General features: G+C 42.0%; 1 protein-coding gene across 2 annotated transcripts in view; it reads right to left on the reverse strand.

Annotated features, from left to right (window-relative positions):
• The window catches only part of SORL1 (sortilin related receptor 1), a 208,982-nt gene extending 198,802 nt beyond the window's left edge, over positions 1-10,180 (reverse strand). For both annotated transcript variants that reach the window (XM_030220409.1, XM_030220408.1), the window contains exon 1: positions 9,771-10,180. In XM_030220409.1, coding sequence (XP_030076269.1) covers positions 9,771-10,037 — 267 coding nt within the window. In that variant the 5' untranslated portion in view covers positions 10,038-10,180. The remainder of the gene's footprint in view (positions 1-9,770) is intronic.
• Positions 10,181-25,558: the final 15,378 nt, after the last annotated feature.

Genomic DNA, 25,558 nt, shown 5'->3' on the forward strand with positions numbered 1-25,558 from the left:
TTACATGCACTTAAATGTCTGAAATTTATCTCCCTCAAGAACGGATATAAGGACGTTAGAATAGACAGCAGGGAAAATCTGAAGTTTGGATTTATTTCTAGGAATCAGCACAATCTACCTCTACATGATCAAGAAATTCAAACAGGTAGAACAGCTCCAGCGCCTTCCAGGTATGTCCTCGGTTATATACTATCCACAGAATTACAAAAGGTATCATTCTTGTCCAAATCTGGTACCAACCATGTGTAACACAAATGGTAAAAGTGACCATGCAAAAGTATGTGTGCTGATATAGACTTGGACTGAACAGAAGTGAACTTATATTGTTGAAAAGATGCCACTTAAATTTTGAGATAATTTTTTTTCATTAGTTTTTTTAATTATCGTTCATATATTCACAATTTGAAACCTAATTATGTAGAGGTTTTTAAGATGATTATTGGTGTGCACTGAATAGAGATTTTTTTCTGGCGCTCCGAGGCTTTTCCTCCTTTGTTATATTTTTAATTTGAAGTATTGTGTTTAGTTATTTGATATGCTTCACAGTTTCTATTTTTCTATGTAAAGGGGCTGCTAATACAGTGTAAATAATGAGCACAGGTCATGCACCATGGAACAGGGCCAAAGGGCAAAAACTGATTAGCATGTGAACCAGAAACTCATGATCTGATAAGACATGCCTGCGTGCAAGCAGGCATGAGAAAGGAGCAATTACGAATAGACAAAAAAATGTGGTTTAGCAACTGAGGGGAAACAGATGGTGAGAAAAGAAAACAGGATGATCTCCGAGGAAGATAACTTGCTAAACCTATGTGAAGCATTGTTTAAAATAATGGTATATAAGTAGTTGAACTACAGCATACCTTTGGAGAGACAGTTTCAGACAGTACTTATGTATAGCAAGAGCTGTTCTCCCATGAGAAACTATTGACTGTATCTATATTTGGTAAGTAATAAAAATTGCTTTTCTCATACATGGCCTTGGTCTTTTATCACTCCAAGTTGTGGGTGGCTGGTACATAATAATTTGGGGTGGTGATAAAAAGATCTAAAAACAACAGCGAGTCATGTAAAATTAAGTATACCTCTCCAAGGGGCCTTTTACTAAAGCTTAGCGTTCACTAAATGCCAATAAACCCATTATTACCTATAGGCTTTTTAGAATTTAGCGTGCTTTAATTTTGTTAACATGTGCTAAGCTTTAGTAAAAAGGCCCCCAAGTTTTTAAATGTTGCATGTTTTTATATATGTACTTTTTTGCAGCACTAACAAGTGTGTTATTTTGCATAATGTTGCATCTTAACACAAAATAAATAACAGAAACCAGTTTACATGTATTAACTGCTTGTAAAAGACAACATGAACATTAACATGTATTTTTATGTCTGTTAACATGTGTTAGCACCCACCAAGTACATAAGTACATAAGTAATGCCACACTGGGAAAAGACCAAGGGTCCATCGAGCCCAGCATCCTGTCCACGACAGCGGCCAATCCAGGCCAAGGGTACCTTGCATGCTTCCCAAACGTACAAACATTCTATACATATTATTCCTGGAATTGTGGATTTTTCCCAAGTCCATTTAGTAGTGGTTTATGGACTTGTTCTTTAGGAAACTGTCTAACCCCTTTTTAAACTCTGCTAAGCTAACCGCCTTCACCACGTTCTCTGGCAACGAATTCCAGAGTTTCATTATGCGTTGGGTGAAGAAAAGTTTTCTCTGATTTAAATTTACTACACTGTAGTTTCATCGCATGCCCCCTAGTCCTAGTATTTTTGGAAAGCGTGGACACTTCACAACCACCTGTTCCACTCCACTCATTTTATATACCTCTATCATGTCTCCCCTCAGCCGTCTCTTCTCCAAGCTGAAAAGCCCTAGCCTCCTTAGTCTTTCTTCATAGGGAAGTCGTCCCATCCCCGCTATCATTTTAGTCGCACTTCGCTGCACCTTTTCCAATTCTACTATATCTTTCATGAGATGCAGCGACCAGAATTGAACACAATACTCAAGGTGCGGTCGCACCATGGAGCGATACAACGGCATTATAACATCCTCACACCTGTTTTCCATACCTTTCCTAATAATACTCAACATTCTATTCGCTTCCTTAGCCGCAGCAGCACACTGAGCGGAAGGTTTGTGTATTATCGACGATGACACCCAGATCCCTTTCTTGGTCCGTAGCTCCTAACCTGGAACCTTGCATGATGTAGCTATAATTCGGGTTCTTTTTTTCCCACATGCATCACCTTGCACTTGCTCACATTAAACGTCATCTGCCATTTAACCGCCCAGTCTCCCAACTTTTTAAGGTCCTTCTGTAATTTTTCACAATCCTGTCGCGAGTTAACGACTTTGAATAACTTTGGGTCATCAGCAAATGTAATTACCTCGCTAGTTACTCCCATCTCTAAATCATTTATAAATATATTAAAAAGCAGCGGTCCCAGCACAGACCCCTGAGGAACCCCACTAACTACCCTTCTCCATTGTGAATACTGCCCATTTAACCCCATACTGTTACTCAAGTACCAAAAGTACCAAAAGGATGACCCTCAAATACTTTTTAAAGTGGATTTCTTTCTTCCTAATTTCCAGGTAGGGTTTCTATACTTTAAAGATATTCTCTAGATTTGTAACTGCCAAGCCTGGAAGACAATGTAAAATTCTAGAAGCCACACAGATGTTTTCTCAAACATTTACAGCATTGGGTGACCAATCTGTTTTGTTCCTCTTATAATTACAGTAAACCAAATTATTAATCAGGCCTCCATTGACCTAACACATAAAAGAGAAAAATGTGTAGTTTTAGTTTACAGGTCAATAACTGAGGAGGATCTGAATTACCCATGAGAAATTAAAAACAAAGTTACATTTGTATAAACAAAAACATTCATAATCCTTGCTATGAGTCATTAATATGGATAAAGACAGCAATCAATTACAAACACACACTGTAATTTATAGAGGTCACCATTTGTACATCTGCTTAAAATTATGTAATTATACTGTGTATGTATATGCAAGAGTAAATTCTACATATGTGAATACACACATTGTATGTTGAAATGTACAAATATTCTGAGAGGTTTCTGTTATGACAACCAGATATAATTGTAAAAAAACAAAAGTTATGCGGAAAAGACTAATGCAAGTTTTGCACAGCTATAGATATTGATCTTGCAAACTGAAACTGTATAGGACTATTGCTCATGCTGTTGCTCACTTCGGGACAGTGTAATAAGCCATGCATTAGAACTGCACTAAGCTTCCGCTCAGTTTTCTTCTGTACATGCTGATAAAACCTTGCCTTATGCAGAAAGTGAAATCATGTTATCATGAGGATATGCATAATTTTCTGGCAGCATGCAATTTTTATAAGACTGATAATATCAATCTTCCCTGTTTCTCTATGGTGTATATTCTGAATTAATATTTTTACATTCTTCTTCCCAGTCTCCTCCACACACTAGTTTTAGTTCTCTCTCTGAATTCAATCTTCCTTCATTTCATCCTCTTCCTGTTTACTTATTGAAGCAATTTCTACATCCTCTGCTGCCTTACTTACGTAGCATGATCACCTTGGGTCTCATACACTGTGTTCTACATGATTGGAAGTAAGTCATTACCTCTCACCTAAAGAGCCCCAAAGCTGACCCCTCTATTGCCTTATATTTTCACCCCATCTCTAATCTCCCCTTTTTTTCTACTGATTTGCTCTCCATAGAGTGTACTCAACCTCTTGACTTCAAAAAAAAAATCTTAATAAAAGGTACAGAGATCATCCTCCTTTCATTGGATTTAATCTACTGCCTTCAACCTGGTAAGCCATTCCATACTGTTGCAACAGATTTCTGATCTGCAGTCCTACCTTGTCAACAGATCGTTCTGTGAATGCTGGTCCCACATTACTTCTACACTCCTTCCACCACCCCTCCCCCACAAAGTTTGTTCTGTGACGTGTCCCAAGGCTCCTTTCTTGGTTTTATTTTATTCAACGTCTTCTTAGGCCACCTGACTACTGATTCAATCACTGGGTTCACATTCTTTATGTATGTTGATGACATTCAGTTACTATTTTAAACTCACGCTCTCCAGAATTCATTTCTTAAATCTCCTCTAAACTTGATAAAATAGTTGAGTGGCTGGTCAGAAATTAGTTAAAATTAAATCCGATTAAGAACGTTACTTTTTTCCTGGAAATTTTCCTCCTCCTAACACTCATACCATCCAATTAAAAATTTAAGTAAAATCTTAGGAGTCACCCTGAATATGAACTTGCCTTGATCACCACATCTTCAGAAGTAAAGAGCTCCTTCTGTTGCCTAAAGCAAAGTTGTGCAGTTTACAGTCTACTCGATAAACAGGTCCTACAGATTATCATATTCTCCCTAGTAGACAATTGTCTGGACTACTACAATTCCTTGTAGTGGAGGAGTAGCCTAGGTTAGTGCAGTGGCTTGAGAACCTGAGGAATTGGGTTTGATTCCCACTGTAGCTCCTTGTGACACTGTATATAATATGTAAATTGCTTTGATTGTAGCCACAGAAAGGCGGTATATCAAGTCCTATCCCTTTTTTTACCAAGGCCTGAGAACTTCTCAACCAAGTAGACTACAAACTATTCAAAATTCTTCCACTATGATCATACTTCTTGGCACCAAAGAGTTGCTTATCTCTCCGCTCTTTTGAGAACACTGGTTCCCAGTTGCCTACAAGGTCCCATCTAAGATTCTCAGCATTCCACATCAGGAAATTTATACTGGCTTAACCACCTATCTGGTCTGCTTCTTCCACACATACCTCAGGGGACTCTCCATTCATCTCACTATACAATTCATCTTTAATGAACTAGAACCTACATTTCAGTGTACTAGCCCCTTTGCTATGAAACAGCTTACCCTTATATATAAAGGTTAGAATCTTCATTTTTAATACTATTTGACTATCTTGAGTAGGACTTTCCTCTGCTTTAAATACTATTTACACTCGTTTGATATTTTGCTCATCAGTGTTTATTTTGATTTGACTTGGCCTATATATCTCATCCCTCATGTACCTTTCCTTATATCACACGAGCCCATTAAAACAGGCAAAAGAAGCACCGTCAAGAAAGCAGTCTGAGCCCCGCCGGGTCCAGCCAAGCCCCTGCCCAGGAAAGCCGCAGAGGGAAGCGCCGGCTCCCAGGCCGGTCTGCGGTCACAGAAGCGGCGGCGGCAGCAGATAATCGGACCTATCGGTCTGTGCCTCGGGGCCGCTGTCGGACGATCCCTGCCCGGTGCTCTCCGGTCACCAGCGGCTGTGTTCCAGTCTGTAAGTTTAACTATGCCGGGAGAGATGTGTGACATGCCGTGCATATAGCAGATATTGATTGCAACTTAAGTTCACTTTGTTTTTCCCTTCAGTTGTTCAACCTCTTTGTCTCATCTCCTCCCTCCCCCTCCCATTTTTATTAACAATTATAAACATAAGTTCTATGAAATATGCAGTCTAATAAATGCAGAATATGGAGGGTATTCAGAGTCCAATGGGGCCACCAGAGATCTTTGCTGACAAGTCATTTGTAATGAAGTGCTGCAATTTACTCAGATGACCCTTTGCTTCCTTGCTAGAATCCTTATCTAGCCCTGAACTGGAATCAAGATTCAGTGCAACAAGTGAAATAAAAAACAATGGCAAAATTTAGCATTTTTTTATACACATCGGGAGCATTTCTGATTTGTCCTTTTCACATGCCCATTGCACTACCCTTCAGCATCGTAATTTCACTGATTCTTCACCACTAAAATCTGTACTACATCAAAAGTAGAATTAGAACAGGAAAATTGGAAGTAAAACACTTTAAGGACACCGCTTATTACATCAGCCCCTTAGACTGTCCCGCTTTAGAGCAGAATTAGTGAGGCTCGGTGTTTTCATACTCTGCAGTCCACATAATCCCAATCACATTGCATATAGCTTGTTCAGTCTTAGATATTTATGTTTATATATTTGAAAGAAGTTTCAAGAGATTTTCTTTTTCTTGTTACTTAATCATAAAACCATTCCCTCTGATTTATTATTCATATTTAAAGTTTGTTTGCTTTTTTTAATTTTCTATTTGCCACTTGATTAGTACTCTTATGGAGAAAGCAAAAGATTAGAGGATATTCTGTACAACGCTACTTTGCTTTGTATCTACATTAATGATGTTTTGCATACTTTACAGTTTAGTCAATGTATTGATTTATTTGCAATTACTGGACTAATTATGATTAAGGACCACACAGCACAAGGTTATATATAATAGTATATATACAGTGTAAAGGACCACACAGCACAAGGTTATATATAATACTATATATATAACAGTGCAAAGAATGTGTTTATTTGGACTATTTCTAGTTGGATGGATTATTTTGTATGTGTTTATATATTATGGTGTGCAATTGATGCAATTCATTCATTGTTTTTATGTTTTTTTTCTATTCTGCTTTCAGAGTGCCATTATTTTCCCCTGATGGAGGCATTTGCCAAAACATGGTTGTGTTGGGTTTTAGCGCATTTTTTACATTTTTATATATATACTTTTCTGCTCATAATAAACGTTATGGTTTGGCAATAGGACTATTTCTGGGGCATATACTGAAAGCACCCTGATTACTTAGCCGCATTGTAGGTGTGCAAACTTTTTAGCATGAGCTAAAATGTTTGCGTGTCTACAGCACAGCTTAGTAAACCATGCCCTTAGACTTATAAATGTCATATGTTACTATAGGGCTCATTTTCAAAGCTATTTCACTTACAAAGTTCCATATCTAACAATGGAATTTTTTAAGTCTAAGTGCTCTGAAAATTAACCCCCTAGCCTCTTAAATTTGGATGATTTTTTTTTTTTTTAATAAACTACAGAATCAACAATGGTGCTGTTGAGTGACCCGCTGGTAACATAGGGCTCATTGTCTGGATCTAGCTTCTGCATACCATGCTGGCAGAGGCTGGAAATGGTGCAGAGGTACTGTCATAGCCACTGGGGTGAGGGAATTCCAGCCATCTTTGGCTTCTATGTATAAAACACCTCTTCTGAAAAGTCTCTTGTGTCTTAAACAGGTTAAAATTAAAAACAGCAAGGGCAAAAAAGTTACTTAAAAATAAAAATTCATGCATTCAATTAGCAACTAAAGAGGCATATTTTCAAAGCACTTAGCCTTCCAAAGTTCCATAGGTTTCTATGGAACTTTGGAAGGCTAAGTGCTTTGAAAATATGCCTCTTAAGTAATCTACTTCACCTAGCAAGTGAACAAACAATAATCAACCTTTTGAAACAGCTGTAGTCCTTTTATGATTCCATAACCAAAACCTCTGTCAGGTTTTACTATAGCGGTCTAAACAGAATTCAACTAAAAAAAGTTGTAAGTTCAAGCACTGAATCCTCACACATACTACTGCAGAAGTACGAGCCAACCCCTTGTATGCCTCCTCAGATGTGGAGGGACATTTTCAATATGACATCTAAGTTGGATTTTGGACATTTTGCGATAAACGTCCCAAATCCAAATAGAAAGCATTAACATTTTTTAAACTGTAAAACGTCTATCTTTTTTTCCCCCCAAAAATACTGTTTGTAACAAGGTTTTGTGCTCTGTCGTTTATTTTTTCAGGCTATTTAAAAAAAAAAAAAAACACCCGTACAAGTGAAAAATGTAGAAAATCAAGCCATTGAGATGTAGGAGGGCCCACCATTTTTAGCAGCCATCCCAGGAGAGCAATGTGAGATTTCATATAAATCTCACCAATGCACCCTTGTCTTGTCTGCTGAACCCTCTAAAACCCACCCAAAACTCACCAACCACAATTGAACACCACTACAATAGTCCTTATGGGTGGAGAGGGCACCTATATGTGGGTACATTGGGGTTTCTGGTGAGTTTTGGAGGGCTCACAGTTTCCATCACAAGTGTAACAGGTAAGAGGAATGGGCCTCGGTCTACCTGTCTACAGTGCACTGCACCCACCACTACACTACGGGAACATGTGTGCTGCTCTAATGGACCTGGCTATGACATCTGAGGATGTCAAAGGCCGGTAAGTACTATTTCTATTCACATTTTGGGGGGGGGGGGGTGGAAGGGGGTCAGTGACTACTAGGGGAGTAAGGGGGTAATCCCCAATTCCCTCCAGTGGTCATCTGACCATTTAGGGCAACGTTTTGTACCTTATTCATTATACTAGACCAAAACATTGAAATTTCAGCCCTAGACGTTTTTTGTTTTGTTCCGTTATGATGATAAAACATCCAAGAGTTAGTAAAATTGTAATCCTGCCTTCAAAATACCCCCGACATGCCCTCTTGTGATTTCACTACACTGCAGACGAATTGCATAGATAAATGTCTGCAAAATACATTTCAAAAATACTAATTTGGACATTTTGAGAAGAAATCCATCCAAATGGTGCTTTATGACACTTTTTGGATGTTTTCCTCTTTCAAAAATGAGCTGCTTAGTGTTAACACCCCAGAATTGTGCTCAGACTAAATCTTCTATGCATTTCTCTGCATCAGCGCAGAATAGCTAATATCCTCACTACCACTGATTTTAATATGCTGTCTGCTGGTATCTAACACAAGGCAGGGTTAGCTTCTGTGCAAAACCCATTTCCTCCCTTCTGAACTGTGCACTACAGCCACACTCAAATGCAATAGCCCTGTGCAAAGAAAGCCTTGTGCACTTTATGCATCAGCCCCCGCCCCCCTCGAAAGTCCTTGTGGAGTTTGTGTTTCTTCTATTCCATTGCTTCCTCCTTCCTGCTATGTTGGGCACAATTTCAACTCCATTCCAATGAAGAAGAAATAGAACCCATGTCAGGTCCTGGCAGAAGCAATAGAGTGAGGCAGTATTAGCCACAAAGGCAGTAAAACAAGGTTGCTGTAGCTGCATTAGCCCAAGTGATCAAAGGAGAAAGCAGAGAGAGTGTACAGATAAAGGCTGAAAATGCAATCTGGGATTCTTCCTTAAAGAGACCCCAAACCTGGAGTGGGTACAGAGAAAATGAATCCAGTCTGCAAGCAGGCTATGGGGGATAAGAAATGTGGACTATGTGCTGAGGACTGACTCATTGTGGCACCTCATTTGCATACATCATTAAGGGTTGAAAAGTGGCTCCATGGGCAAAGAAAAAAAACACACACACACAATTGCTCAGTGCTGGGCTGGCCCTGGTCCAGTGCAGAAAGAAAGAGCTAGGAATCTTAGGGAAATAGAGAAGAAACAAAAGCTGAGATGAGGTGAAGTGAAGTGAGCCAGAAGGGAGCAAAATTAGAAAGTTAGGAGAGAAGACAATTCTTTTTTTGCATCTTTATTACATAAGAACAGGGATAATATGAAATTATGTGGCCGAAACGTATTTACAGTTTTAAAATGTAGGCAAAACATACATTTGTAGAGAATTCTGAATTAAAAAAAATTTACTGTCAATTAATCAAAATGTTCAAACAACAATTACAAAATGACTCTCCTAAATCAACACTTGAAAAAACAAATAAGGCTGCGCATCAGGGGAGAAACATATGTTTACCTCCACTGCAAGAGAATAACATTTGCACATGGGAAACAGGGCAGCTGGAATCCCTGGGGGAACAGATCATGAAACAGGAAGGACCTGCCGTCAGCACAGGTGCGAGGATAGAAACTTGACCCCCAGTAGGCAGGCAAAGGAAAGGGGAATAATGACATTAATAATGGTAACCAGGAGGGAGGGGGCAGGGCACGTTGCCAAGATCTCACCTGTCCACTCAGCTGCATAGCCTCGGTGGGCTGGACGACGCTCCTCGGGCTCCTCAGCCGCCGACCCTCAGCAGCCTTCGCCCTAATAACACCACCAACGTCCGGAACCTTCAACGTCTTCAAACCGGCGTCTTGGGGGCGGCCAGCCGACTCGCCACCCCAAAGCCACAGCGTCCCTGCAGCCTGGCAGACGGGCGGCAGGAAGAGAAGAGCTACCGGGAGCGCGAGAGGTAGCAACCGCCGCCGCTCTCTACGACCCGTCGCCATGTTTCCCTGCGGTGTTTTCTAGCCGAGTCTGAGCTGCTGCTACTGATGGTCGGGGAGACGCTTGTCGTCACCTCTCTCTCTGCAGTTGATGAGCAGCGAGCGCGCCACAGCAGCGCTCGATCCCGGCACTAGACAGACTGACTGAACGGTCTCGGAGAGATGGGGGGAGGGGCGGGAACGTGGCGCATGCGCAGTACTTTTCTCATTGCTCGGCAGTCGGCACGCGTTTGTTTGGTCACAATAATGATAAAGACGAACGAGAGGGCTAACGTCGCCGCTCACTTTCGCTCCACACAGGCCGCTAAAGTCTCACGAATCTGAGATTGTGTACTCGATACCACGGAATGTTATAACTTCACATGCATAGTAACTAGTACATTTCAGTAAAAATTCACAAGCAAAATGAAATGCTCCACAAATTTTCTCTCTCAGGTGCAACGTCTCCCAATGGGTTGGTTAGTCTTGCATGTACCATGACGGCCATGAGCCTGAGTAGGTGGAGTATCTCTCATTTCCTGCTAACACTTGCTTGCTGAAGCACTTGTATGTTTATGTTTTTATTAAAGTTCATATACAGCTTAACTTATGTAGTACAAAGTGGTTTACATAATAAATACAAATATTAATAAAAGAAACTGAAGCAAAATATTTGGAAAGTCATAATTCAATAGGAAAGCCTACACCAGGAAAAAGACAACACTCACACCCACCCACACACACTACCTCATTCAGACAAGAAAACAAAATTGCAATTTACAGTTTGCAGAATTCCTATTGTACCATACCAGTAAAATTCCCCATCAGAAAATACTTGCTTCAAAAGCAAAGGGGTCCATTTATTAAAGTGTGGTAAAAGGGGGTCGCAAGAAGATTGTGAAAAATTACAAGAGGACCTGACTGGGAGACTGGGCGTCTAAATGGCAGATGACGTTTAATGTGAAGAAGTGCAAAATGAAGCATGTGGGAAAGAGGAACCCGAACTATAGCTACGTAATGCAAGGTTCCACGTTAGGAGTCACCGACCAAGAAAGGGATCTCGGCGTCGTTGTTCATGATACGTTAATATCCTCTGCTCTGTGTGCTGTGGCAGCCAAGAAAGCAAATAGAATGTTAGGTATTATTAGGAAAGGAATGGAAAACAAAAGTGAGGACGTTATAATGCCTTTGTATCGGTCCATGGTGCAACCGCACCTCGAATATTGTGTTCAATTCTGGTCGCCGCATCTCAAAAAAGATATAGTGAAATTACAAAAGGTACAAAGAAGGGCAACAAAAATCATAAAGGGGATGGACAACTTCCCTATGAGGAAAGGCTAAAGCAGCTAGGGCTCTTCAACTTGGAGAAAAGACGGCTTAGAGGAGATATGATAAAGGTCTATAAAATAATGAGTGGAGTGGAACGGGTAGACGTTAATCATTTGGTTACTCTTTCCAAAAATTCTAGGACTAGGGGGCATGTGATGAAGCTACAAAGTAGTAAATTTAATACGAATCAGAGAAAATTTGTCTTTACTCAACATGTAATTAAACTCTGGAATTCGTTGCCAGAGAATGTGGTAAAGATGGCTAGTTTAGCGGGGTTTTAAAAAGGTCTGGCCAGCTTCCTATAGGAAAAGTCCATAGACCATTATTAAATTGACTTGGGGAAAATCCACTGCTATTTCTGTGATAAGCAGCATAAAATGTATTGAACTTTTTGAGATCTTGCCAGGTTTTTGTGACCTGGATTGGCCACTGTTGGAAACAGGATTCTGGGCTTGATGGACCTTTGGTCTGTCCCAGTGTGGCAATACTTATGTACTTATGCACTGTCTATCTTAGGACAAAACAGAACAGTTGGCAATAGCCATAGGCATTGTTTGTTTAATTTGGAGGGTACAAGAGTTAGGAAGGCCAAATTGGCAGGTTTCACTAACTTTCTCCTCCAGTCCCTGCCACTTTCATTAGCATGGATTTGCAATGGATGGGGACACACTTTCTGTCTGTGCCATTTTTATTTACTGAATATGCATGAAAGGAATGTGCATGCAGTGGAAGCAATGCATTCAAATCAATCTCATGAATATTCATTGCAGATATCCTGAAAACCTGACTGGCTGTGGTTCCCCCAGGTCAGGTTTTGGAACCACTGACCTAACGAATCAAGCACCTTGATATTTTGAGCAGTTTAGATTGATTTCATTATGGTGCTGTCTTCCCTGGGCCTTCTTCCTGCCAACCACTGTGCTCTGTCTGCTTTCTGTCTTAAAAGATTTCTTAGGGAAAAGAGATCCTCTCTGACCATCCAGGTGTAATCCCATGTTAGATAGGGTATTACTAGTGCTCCGATGATCATAAGCAAACGCATGTGCTAGAGGCCAATAGCACTGTACTAGCACCCATGTTTGCTTCTGCCCGATGATCAGCCAGACAGCGCATGTAACAACTCGCTAGCTGTGAACACAATAAGCATGCAAATGCATGCTAAACAGGGCATTACCTATTCCTCCCCAATGCTCGTGTTGGGGGAGGGGTGTCAGGGGGATGGAGGTCTGACAGACCTCCTGCCCCCCATGTCACTGTCTGGGGGGGGGGGCTTGGGGTGGTGGATGACGGAGGTCTGGGGATCCCACAGACCTCCATCTCCTCATTTGACAGGTCTGGGCTTTGACAGCCCCGACCTGTCAAACAAATGTGGGAGGATTGTACTAAGCCTATGCTTAGGTACAATCCTCCTGCACTTTTCCCCTATGATCAGAGCTAATAACATGCCTATATTTGCATGCTATTAGGTCTGATGATAGAGGCAGCACAGCCCCATGCTATTCTGACGCTATTTTTAGAGTGCTGTTTTGAACACCGTGGGGCTTCTGATCACCTGCCTATAGAAGAGTAAGTTCCCTAGAGTCCCTGGGGGAGTGGGGGAGGATGACTTGGAGGTCCCTGGGTGGGAGGAAGCTCAGCCCAAAGGGAGTAATTTTTAAATAAAATGCAGAGAGATAGTGCCCTGGGACTGAAGAGTTGGGGGGTGGGGGGGGGGAGAGGAGATTGGAAGGAGATAAGGAGGAGTGTTTGCCCTTTAGAGGGGTCTTTGGTTGCCTGCTGGTCCCCTGCCACTGACCTGGAGGAGAGAAAGGGGAATCCCAACTGGGAAAAGTGTTATCATTGGCTGTAAAGGGAGTTGTGACTCAGCAAAGCTGCAACTGAAAAGGAGTGGAGCTACTGATGGACCAAGGAGAGACCCAGCCTGGGAGCCAGGGAGTGCCCATCCCAAGAACAGGGTGGATCCAAAGTGGGGATCACTGCTGAAGGGAGGTCAGGCCACAGGGAGTCTGGACCGGTGAAAATGAGAGCACAGCCTTTGGGACATTATTCTCTGGGATAGATGTGGACAGGAATCTGTCAAAAGTGCACATAATCCTGCTGAAAAACCTCTGTAAATATATTAAAGGGAAGAGAATACAGGAGTTCCCCAAGGGAATACCAGAAGGACTGTGATTTTAAAAGACGTGCATTCAGTGTTGGAGAATTGATATGGTTTGATGTTCCTGTGTTTGTGCAGTTAAAGAATAAACAGTTTGATTTTGTTTTTTTCATAAACTGATGACTCCAGCATGATCTTTGGACCTGAGAGAGTATAAGTGCCTCCTGAACCTGCAGATCACCATCCTGGAGCTGGGACACCCACCCCAGCCTGACCAGTGGGATTCGATGGTCAGCCTTGTTCAAAGCAATTTCCCTTTGGATTTGTATTTCTTTTGTTTCCTGGGGGGAGAAGAGGGTAATCCCACCCACTAACGCTTCCTTTCCCCAGATGGAGGCACCAAGCAAGTAAGGGACTGACAGAGACTGCCTTCAGGAGGCTCCAATCGGGTTGGAACCAGAATCCAGGAGCACCTAGTACAGGGGCGTTACACAGTGATTATATCAACAGCTTCCTCAGAAGGGCTCTAAGTGAAGTGCCTAGTCTCAAGGGTGTTGAGGACAGGACACATATATAACCAGAGGTGTGAAGTTACCCAGTTCCAGGCTGTAGACTTGACATCTCTGCATAACAGATAAGTAGTAGTATTAGTAACTAACACTGCAGAGAGAATTAGTGGTCTCCACTGTGGCTTCTAGAATAAAACCAGGAATAAATTTTCAGGGTTTTATTTTTCTTTTTAAGAAAATGGGATACTATTACATCACAGCGCCCAGAGTTCTTATAACAGTTGCAAAATTCCATAGCTGGCACTGACTACTTCAGCAATTGTAATGATAAATAGGTCCCTTCGGCCCTTTCCAATAATAGCATAAACCTGATCTCTCTCTAGTGTATTTTTTGTTCAGCAATCCAGTCTAAATAGATAGAGCAAATAATGTAAACCGTACTAACAAAGCTTTTAGTTGCCTTGACAATAGTGTAATAAAAGACTCTGGGGGATTATGATGTAGCACATAGTGAAAAATTATCATTTACAGCAATCTATGCCCTACAGATAAGAACCCCCCCCCCCCCCCCCCCCATTATTTAGAGATAAGAATCCAAAAGTGTTGTTAGAAACCACATGAAGGAATTAAAACTGACCAGGTATAAGGCAGGGCTGAGCACTGCTAACAGTACTGCCAGCTGCAAGGCCGGTGCAAGGGTATGAGGCATCCTAAGTAAGTCTTCAGTAATGTCACTCACAAATATGCTGAAATGTGGCCTTAATACTCATCCCTGAGGCACTCCACTACAGTGGTATATCCAAGGGTGGGCCTGGGTGGGCACAGACCCACCCACTTTGGGCTCAGGCCCACCCAGTAGCAGCACACGCATGATGTGGCTGGCAGGGATCCCCAAGCCCCACCACCTGAGAACTCCCAACAACTGTCCCTCTTGCATACCTTGTAAATAGCAGATCTTCGCCTGCAGCGAAAAGCGACTGATGCGTACTGTTCACATCAGCCCCACATCCTTCCCTCTGATGTAGTCCCGCCTATGCGGAAATAGGAAGTTGCATCAGAGGGAAGGCTGTGGGGCCAACATAAGCAATGAAAATCTGCTACTTAAAAGGTATGCGGGAGAGGGGGGATATTTGAGAGACCATATGGCATGCAGGCAAGGCAACAGAGGGAGAGACCAAATCGCTTGTGGGACAGGGCGGAGTTCTTCTGCCCACCCATCTTGAGCCCAGGCCCACCCAAAATTGGGTGTCTGGCTACGCCCATGCTCCACTACTTACCTTTCTATCCTCCGAGTAACTATTTACCATCACCTTCTACTGTCTCTCAGTCAACCGGTTTCCAATCCAGTTCAACACTTTATGACCTAACTTTAGCCTGCTGAGTTTGTTCATAAGTCTCCTATGTGGAACCGTGTCAAAGGCCTTGCTAAAATCTAAGTAGACACATCTAACATGTATCCACGATCCAATTCTCTGGTCACTCAATCAAATAAATCATCAGATTAATTTGACATGATTTTCCTTTGGCAAAACCATGTTGCCTCAAATCTTGTAAGCCATTGGATTCCAGGAAATTCACTATCCTTTCCTTGATCAGTGTCTCCATTACCTTTACAACCACCAAAGTGGCTTATTGGCCTGTAGTTTCCCCACATCTCTTTTGTCTCCATGCTTGTGAAGAAGGACGACATCCACTCTTCTCCAGTGCAAATCTTTAAGAGCTCCCTCAAGATTCTGGAAGCCCCAGGTTGAAATCTCCCAGTATCAGCACCTCCGCCTTCATTCTCAACTTTTGGATATCCATGATCAAACCTTTGTCCTGCTTCTCTGTTGGTGTTGAAGGTCTGTAGAGAACACTCCTGTGGATGAAGATTCCATCTTCTCTTTTCCAAATGATCCATATTGCTTCTTCCTCTACCCAGGCCTGCAGCATTTCAGCCACTTGAATATTGCTTTTCACATGCAGAGCTACTCCTCCACCTTTTTTTAATAATTTCTATCTTTGCTAAATAGATTATAGCCTGGTATGTTTGCATCCCATTTGTGGGAGTCATTGAACTATATCTTTGTGATAGAAACAATATCCAAATTTGCAATAACATCAGGGCTTGCAGACCATAAACTTTTTTCGCATAGACTGCGAGCATTTGTGCTCTTAGCTTTCCAGTTATATATTGTCTCTCTCATCCTCTGTTTATCCTTCTGCCTAGTCTCCCCATCATCTACTTTGCTGTTGACATGCGAGTTGCTAAAATGGTTTATTTTAATACTTTCTCCACTGCTGTAACTCGTTTGCTTTTGGTTCACCTGCATCCATTTAACACCCCCACCTTCTAGTTTGCATGGCTAGAAATATAGCAGGGGAATTCTGTATAGGTCCCCAAATGTTAGGCACTGGGATTTATTTTTGTATTTATTTTATTTGTAGCATTTGTATCCCACATTTTCCCACCAATTTGCAGGCGCAATGTAGCTTACATTTGCCGTCATGGCGGTTGCCATTTCCGGGTTACAGAATTACAAATGGAGTTGCGTTAAGGTGCATACATATAAGGTAACATCGATGAAACATATCATGCATGGAACAGTTCATGGTATATACCATGTGCATACATACATAGTGAAGAGGTTCTTGAGTGATGATTGGAAATATAACACACATTAGGTAATCGACTATGGAGAGACCATATTCGACATTAGGATAGAAGTGATATTGTTTGTTCACTAATAGTAAAGAGGTTGATCAGACAGTGAGAAGATTTTGGTTGTGTCTGGGTCATGTATAGTCTTATTATTAGTATTTAGGATGGTTGTTTATGGTATGCCTTCTTGAATTTTCAAACCATCTGAGATCGGGAGGTTGTAGTCTGGGGTATTTATGGTATTTGTTTTGTTTGTATTGTATTGTATTGTGAGGATAAGATGATCCATGTTAAGCTAGTATCATGGAACGACCTTTATGGAATACTAGCTTAGCCCGCATTTCGAGTCTAACTTTGGACGCAAGCATTTATGCCTACTAAAGACTAATGTAAATGCTGATGCCCAACTAATGGCAGTTAGGTACACAAATGTAGGCATTCTATAACACCATGACTAAATTCTAGGAATGTCCCAACCTGCCTATGCCCCTCCCATGGCCACATCCCTTTGGAGTTGCATGCTATGAAAATTGGGTGTGCATGTTAAAGAATAGGGTGTAAGGCAGATCCATACGTATCTCCTAATAACTGACAATTAAGGGGGTCTTTTACGAAGCAGCAGCAATACCCCATTATATCTAATTACATCTAGCTTTAATGAGTGTTGACAGTATGTAACACTAAATAATGCATACACAGAGATAGCACATTACAGTCAGCTTTTAAGACAAGCAGAAAAGGCATTTTTTTAACAGGACATGACAGATGCTTCATTCATTTATGCATACATAGAACCAGCAATTTATGTGCACATGCTTGTGGCATCCTGCTTTGTTGTTGTTGTTGTTGTTGTTTTTAATAGCTGAGTGCTCTATTAAATATTTGTCAAACGAAGGAAAAAAGGAATGGAGAAGTAGCCTAACAGTTATTGTAGTGGCCTCAGAAACAGGGGAACTGGGTTCAATTCCCATTGCAGCTTCTTCTAACTCTAGGCAAGTCACTTAACACTCTATTACCCCAGGTACAAAATAAGTGCCTATATATAATATGTAAACCACTTTGATTGTAACCTCAGAAATCCCATCCCTTTCCTCACCTTAGAGCACAAATGATTGCTATATAGTAACCACTCAATCATCAGTTAAAATCCTCCTTTTTGGTTTACATATACACAAATCTTTGAACAAAAATATCTAAGAACTTATATAACATTTCTCAAACGTGTGAATTGGGTCCCATCTGATGATGGCCAACATTTTGCATAGTTTCATCAGGGATTAATAAGGAAGTCACAATATATAGCAAAAACTCACAAAAGGACCCATTGAAAATTGTCCTCCTTTCTCTTTGTGGGAAAGTGCCTGTGCTGCCAACAATACACAGTCTTTCCCCCCCAGGGGTAACAGGGATGGGGCAGGGCCAGGGCTAACCTATTCAAGTACTTTGCATCTGCAAAATATGTTGAGTAAAAATAAAATGTCCACAGAAATGGGTACTGCAGGGATTTCGCCTTGGAAAACCAGTTTGAACTTTACCCAAGGGTACATAAGAACATAAGGACCTGTTATGTCCCTCACCTGTTCGACGCTCCTCCCGGCTAAGCCTTTCTGCAGCTCCATCCAAAAGGGACAAGGTTCAGTCTTAAGGGTCTGTTTCAGTTTCCTAAGTCTGGCAGCCGTCATCCGGCTTGGAGCAAGAGCAGCAACCATCTTGGCTAGCTCAGGAGGGGGCAGCCATCTTGTCTAAACGAGAACAGGAAGGAACTCCATATCTGGTCTTGGGAGGATCTCCTATGGGGGCTGCCATGTTGGATTCACCTGAGTTTGGTTTGCTCTGATTGCTTCACTTTTTAAAGCACTGCCTCCAGGCCTTCTTTGCTTCGGCCTCAGTTGTTCTGAGGAGTTGCTGTTTGCCAGCTATCGTCTGTGCCTGATTTCCTGTGTACCGGACTTTTGGCTAGTTTCTTGGATTCCGCTTGTTTGCTGTCTGCCTTGACCCTGGACTGATTTTTGACTATTCTTGCCTATTTGGAGTTCTGGTGCTGGACTGTGTCTGTTTCCTGCCATCCTGGTCAGCGGCTGTGCAACCCCACCGGTTCCAGAAGTCCTGGTGGCCACCTGCAGCTGAGAGCTCAACTCTCGGTGAACGGTGGTCGCTTCCCAGGTGAAGCTAGGGGTTGTCTGGCTGCCTGACCGAGTACGGCTTCACTCCATCTCAGCCGTGCTCAGTCGGGGCACAGGGGCTCACTACTACTGGGTCATAACAGGACCTCCAAACTACATCAGGGGGAGAGGGGCCTGAAAAGAAGAAAGATGTCATAGTCTATTGGATATAAGTTAGCCTGTCATAAGACTCTATTTGTCTGAAAAAATACTGGACACAGATCTCCTATGGCCTGGAGTGCTCATGTAAAACAGCAATGTTGGATAACTGATATGGCATGGAGGAGTGGCCTAGTGGTTAGATCACTGGTCTGGAAATCCACAGGTGGCCAGTTCAAATCCCACTGCTGCTCCTTGTGATCTTGGGCAAGTCACTTAACCCTCCATTGCCTTAGGTACAAACTTAGATTATGAGCCCTCCAGGGCCAGAGAAATATCCAGTATACCTGAATGCAGTGCACTTTTTCTAGCAAAAAAGGTGCCAGTACTCAAATGCCAGGCCTTTTGAGCCCCCCTTCAGGGGGTGGGGTGGTGAACACTGAGAGACCCACCCCACAACAGTCAGGCCCCCTACAACCAGTCGCAGAATCCATGACAAGGTAGAATTGGTATGTACAACCTGAGCTCTTTCATTAAAACTTGGGGACCATGGGTCAATTTTAGCAGACAATGGAAAAGGTGCCGGTACTCAGTACCCTCAAGTACCCCCTCAAAAAAAAGCCCTGCCTGAATGTAACTTACCTTGAGCAACTACTGAAACAGGTGTGAGCAAAATCCAAATAAAAAAAAACATATACAATATAAACTAGATTCAGTAAATGGTGCTCAAAAAAATTTGCATGGAATGCTATTCTATAAACAGTGCTCCAATATCAATGCCAAACTTTGTGTGTGAGGATTTACACCAACTAAATCCTGTTGTGTAATTTAGGAGCAGATCTCTGGTATTCAGGAATACTGCACACGTCTTTAGTGAACACCCCATGCCCCTCCCATGGAGTTGTGCGCTTTAAGATTTGCACACAGATCTTTATAGAATAGCGCAGTTGTTCCCCATCCTGGTCCTGGAGGTACCCCAGCCAGTTGGGTTTTCAGGATACCCACAATGAATATTCATGAGAGAGATTTGCATGCAGTGGAGGCAGTGCATGCAAATCTCTCTCACTAATATTCATTGTGGGTATTTTGAAAACCTGACTGTCTGGGGTACCTCCAGGACCAGGTTGGGGAACCACTGGAATAGTGCTTAGCAAGATTCATGTGCAAATCCAAATTGTTGCCAATTAATGCCAATAATTGATTGTTAAATTACATAGAGATAGACATCAATACTTAAGAAGGTACGGGGATTAACATAAGTCAATATCTTCAAAACTCATCCCAGGCACAAATGAAGTTTAGTGTAGTTTTGACCTATTGTGAAGGATCTTCAGAATTCCTGCATCCAGACTGCTCAACTCACAGTTTTCTAGGCAGTCAGGTGCACATCGTCATTGATCCTTTAGTGTATGTTTGTGTATGTACTATTATTCTTATTTTTGTACTTTTTTGTGAACATCTCTTACTCAGCAATTTCATGCTTCATTACTTAATTCTATCATTACTTTCTATTGCTACTTCACTTAACTGGCAGCAGAGTGAAGACCTCAGGAACCTCAACCGACTTGGCCAGGTTTCGCGACTTCGTCGGGGCAGAGGTTCTTTTTTGCTCTCCTGCTTCAGTCTATTGAACTTTGTAAGTATAAGTGATTTGAAAATGAGCCCCAAAGTCTCCTAACAGATATGGATTAGGGTGCAGTTACCTATGATAAATAGTACATCTGTAAATGATGTAGAGGGGGACCCACAACCAGAATGCCAGCCAGACCAATGCATCCCTAATTCCCTAATCTGTCCTTCCTGAGTTCTGCTTTAAACTGATTTGATATATTTTCTAAATTATGTGTAACCTCCATATGCTTTATGTCTTACACCTCTCTCCTCCTATTCAGGGCCAGCTTAACCACTAGGCAGATTAGGAATTTGCCTAGGTAGGGGTGAGCTTTTGTTTGTGATTCCTCTTTCTTACCCCAAAACTATGGGTGAGAGGAAAGAACATTCCCATGTTTAATCGTGGTCTATCCCAGCCAGATCCACAGTACATCTTATTAATAGACTTTTGATCTGAGGCAGTTCTTTAAGAAAAAGGGTTACTATTTTTACACACAGTGTACACCAGTGGTTCCCAAACCTGTCCTGGGGGAAACCCAGCCAGTCAAGGTTTCTGGATATCTACACTGAATATTCATGAGCTTGATTTGCATGAACTGCTTCCATTGTATGCAAATTTCTCTCATGCATATTCAGTGTGGATATCCAGAAAACTTGATTGGTTGGAGTTCCCCCCAGGACAGGTTTGGGAAGCACTGGTGTACACTCTTGATGACATTCATTCTGGAACAAAATGAAGAAAAACAAACAAACTCCACCCCCAACCCAACAACATGGAAATATGTTGGCTGCCCAGCTCTGTGCCTAGGTTAGCAGCTTCTGGGGGGTAGCAAACAGCTTATGGGGGGGGGGGGGGGGGGATAGCAAAGAACAGTAGCCATCAAGGCTGAAAAATAGGTCCTGACAGCCGCACACACTCAAAGGACCATCACTGCTCACATGCACCTGCAGGGAGGATGGGCAGCTTTCACAGGGTACCGGCAAATGTATTTTGGAAATGTTCCAAATGTGTTCATCTATGAAACAAAGTTTAATATTGAAAAGCATGATATTCAATTATATATTTATTTATCTATATACCGCCTACACCTAAGTGGTTCCCAATCAACAAACACAGAAAAACAGTGCTACACAACCATCCCAAATGAGACACAGCCGCCCAATACAAACCACCTATAGGTAGGTAGCAAGATAGCCTTACATAAAGCTTCTAGAAATAGTTGAGTCTCCAAAAGCCTTTTAAACTGAGATGCACCAGCTCATAAATGCAAGTGTCCTGTTAGTGCCTTCCACATCAATGTCCCAACTACTGAAAATGCCGAAGCTCTCATATCACAGTAACGTGTTTTGACAACTGAGTCTAGGGCCAACCACATTGCAGTCTCTGACCTTAGTCACCTTCCTGGCTGGTACACAGGTAGAATGTCCTTAAAGTACTTTGGTGCAAGCAGGTATATGACTTGATGCAGGGCTGGACTTAGGCAGGGGCAACAGGGGCAGTCACACAGGGCCTTGCGCTCCTAGGGCACGTTTGTCATCCTGTCTTGGAACATCTCCCTGCTCCATACCTTAATGTTCATCCACATTTCAGTAGAGAGCATCAGGCAGCGGCAGTGATTTTCCTATCCTGTCAGCTGCTGAGCCCAGAACCTCCTTACTGCTGCATCCCGCCTTTTGATGTAACTTCCTGCTTCCACAAGTTTGGGATGCAGCATCGAGGAGGCTCTGGACTTGGCAGCTGATGGGATATTAAAATTGCTACCATTGTCTGCCGCTCTCTACTGAAACATGGTGGATGCATATCAAAGTATGGAGTGAGGTGCAGTTCTGAGAGCTCGAAACCTCCTTTTAAAATTATAAATTATGGATTATGGTGGCGGGCATGGGTGGCGGAGCAGGCAGGGCCCCACTGAACTGGTCTGCACAGGGCCCCACAATTGCTAAGACCGGCCTTGGGTTAATATACAAACATAAAGCCTTAAATTGCACTCTATACTGGACAGGTCCAGTGCAATTGCCTTCAAATTGGTGTCATATGCAGAGATCTTGACACACCAGCAACAAGCCTGGCTGCAGCATTTTGTACCATCTGCAGCACCTTGATCCTGGCCTTAAGAGATGCCAAGATACGAGGTGTTGTAGTCCAGTCACGACAAAATATCATGCTTTGAATCACTCCTCAGAAATCATACAATGGCAACATAGGTTTTCAACCTATATAACAAATGAAGCTGTATTATTACAGGATTGTTCTATAAAAGGAAGTGATCACGATTGTTATCTTCATTATCAAAATCTCAGTGAGAAGTCTAGGGATCTGAAAGTTAATTGTGGGGAAGAGCTACAGGTTTGCTTGGGGTGTCTAATACCTTTGCACAGGTGCTTCTCCTACTTCCTGTTCAGTTGCAGGATTAACACTGACTCTTGTTTTGCAGGAGCCAGCTGCAGCTTTTGAAGCTCTGGTTCAGTATCCTTTCCATTGTTTTTCTAGGGTGGTAACTTAAGTATTGAAAACAATTATTAGAAGTTAAACATTAAGGTACATATTGTACATAAACACTCAAGAAATACTGATATTAATGCTAAAATGCATACTTTGCATTCTGACTTTTCCTCCTATTAACATGGTAGTGGTGGTGATGGGGGGTGGGGGGTGGGGGGATGCAATCAGGGGATGCCCTGGGCTTCTTGCTACAGGAGGCGATGGGTCTGATTGTAGTGGACTTTGAGGCCCTTGTCAAATTTCTACCCTGGCTCCAGCATGGCCCTGGTAACACAGGAACATAATTGATTGCAGAAAACAGCAGAACGGCCCATCCCATCTGTCCAGTTATCCCTATGAATAATAAAAGGGTACATTTTATTTTATTATTTAACATATTTCTATTCTGCTGATCACAATCTTTTGGATTACAAATCACCTTTGACTGTGTATGTTTTATTTTATACTTCGCCCTGGATAAGGGCGGACTAAAAATAACAAATTTCAATTTCAAGCAAGTACAACAATGAATTATAAACATAAAAACAGTCATCATGGTACTCAATTCTAAAATTAATTCACATATAAACCTCAAATGGATAAGGGGTAATGGGATATATAATATATTGCCTTTCTGTGGTATAACTAAAGCGATTTACATGTTATACACAAGTACTTTTTTCTCTGTCCCAAGTAAGCTCACAATCTGTTTTGTACCTGGGGCTATGGAAGGTTAAGTGACTTGCCCTATTTTCTAGGTGGTAAGGGCTCATGCACTAACCACATGCAAGTCAGCTAGCACGTGGTGATGTAGCTGTGCTGATTAGCACAGTACACGTAACTACCATTTGCCCTTTGTAAGGCATCCATGATCTTTCATCTTTTCTCCAGATTTTCAGACCTGGTATTCCAATCTACATCTGGTAGATGAAAGTCACCCAGTATTGCACAAATGAAGCTTTAAAGTTATCCTGTCATTCCCAGATGCCAGCTGCAGATCATTACTTTCCCAAATTTGTTTACTCTGCTTGTCACTTTCTTGATGAGCAATAATAGGATCTACTCAGTCCCGTCCTTCCTTATGTTACCTGTGTATTTATGATAAAGACCTGCTCTGCAACCACTACCTTTATGCAACACGCCAACACAGTGTGTGTAGTTTGCCTTTTCTATGCCCGCTGTTTTTCTTTCCTTGCACCCCTTTCAGGACAGGAACTAGGGCAGAGTGACCTGGGGCTTTGCCTATTTAAAGCTGCACTTTTGGCATTAGTGCAGGGGTGGAGTGGGATAGAGAAGTGGTCACAGTGCACAGTCCTGTTCTGGTGCTGATTCCTCTCGGTATCCATGTCTATTTCTACCCATTGTTCTCCACAGAGGATTCAGGGAGACTCACTAGTCTCTTGTTTCTTGTGCTTTCTCTCCCTTTATCCTTTTACCCAAGGGAAGTGTGGATAGTTTTTCAATTATTTATTTAATATTTATTTGGATTTTGCTCACACCTTTTTCAGTAGTAGCTCAAAGTGAGTTACATTCAGGTACACTGGGTATTTCTTTGTCCAATGGAGGGTTAAGTGACTTGCCCAAGATCACAAGGAGCAGAATAGGATTTGACCCGGCCACCTCTGGATGTCAAGACTGTTGCTCTAACTATTAGGCCACTCCTCCAAATAGTCCATTTATCTGGGAGATGGCCTCAACACACACAAGGACATATATGCAGATAAAGATATGTATTCTGCTTTGAATGTTGGTACTGTTTTATCATATCATTTCTTATGTTTGTTGTGATCTAGAATTGTAAGATGGGTGAAATATACTGTAAATTAATACATTAAAATTAAAGCATAATGTCTAATTAAAATTTTTTTTTTCTGATAGAGTGGCTTTGGGGTGATCATGACCTTTGAGTTACCTATTACAATATCATGTGGGAGGGCCCTAGGAATGTGAAAGTTAACGAAGAGGAGACTCAAGGTTGAAGGTTTGTTTAGGGCATCTAAAATTCTTGTAGCAGCCCTGGTGTTACCCTCTTTTCTCAGCAGACATCGGGTGGGCCTGATTTCACAGAGTTGCCATCACCTTGTAAATGATTAGGGCAGTAACCAAAAAGAGGGTAAAGCAATTGTTTTCTTGTAGAGCATAACTGACATACCAAATGAGGAGCAAAGGGTTAATAAAGAAACATCATAATCCAATTAAGAGATATATGCAATGGAGGGTGAAGTAATTTGCTCAGGTCAAAGTGAGCTTAGTGGGAGAAGAAGGATCAAGCTCAGCCTGCTGCGCTAACCACTAGGCTACTCCTCCACCCACGTGATAGACACAGTACCTCTCTTAGAAGATGAACTGAACAATGAGCTTACAGAGAAGCAGACAACATGCATAGCCCTTTCTGCAGCTATAATAGCATGTTAGCCCTGGATATTGGCTTCTAAAAACTGCCCACCTTAGGGGCAGGTAAACTTATGCGCATAGCACCTGTAAATGTGTAACCTTACTTGCACTTGAAGAGGCGTTCCTCAGGGCTGGGTTGAGGAGGGGTGTACAGTTACAGTACATGCATTCTTTCATACTTTCCTTATATGCACATAGTTTTCCACTCAAAATGGTATCC

Source organism: Microcaecilia unicolor, chromosome 12, assembly GCF_901765095.1.
Source record: "Microcaecilia unicolor chromosome 12, aMicUni1.1, whole genome shotgun sequence".
NCBI lineage: Eukaryota > Metazoa > Chordata > Amphibia > Gymnophiona > Siphonopidae > Microcaecilia > Microcaecilia unicolor.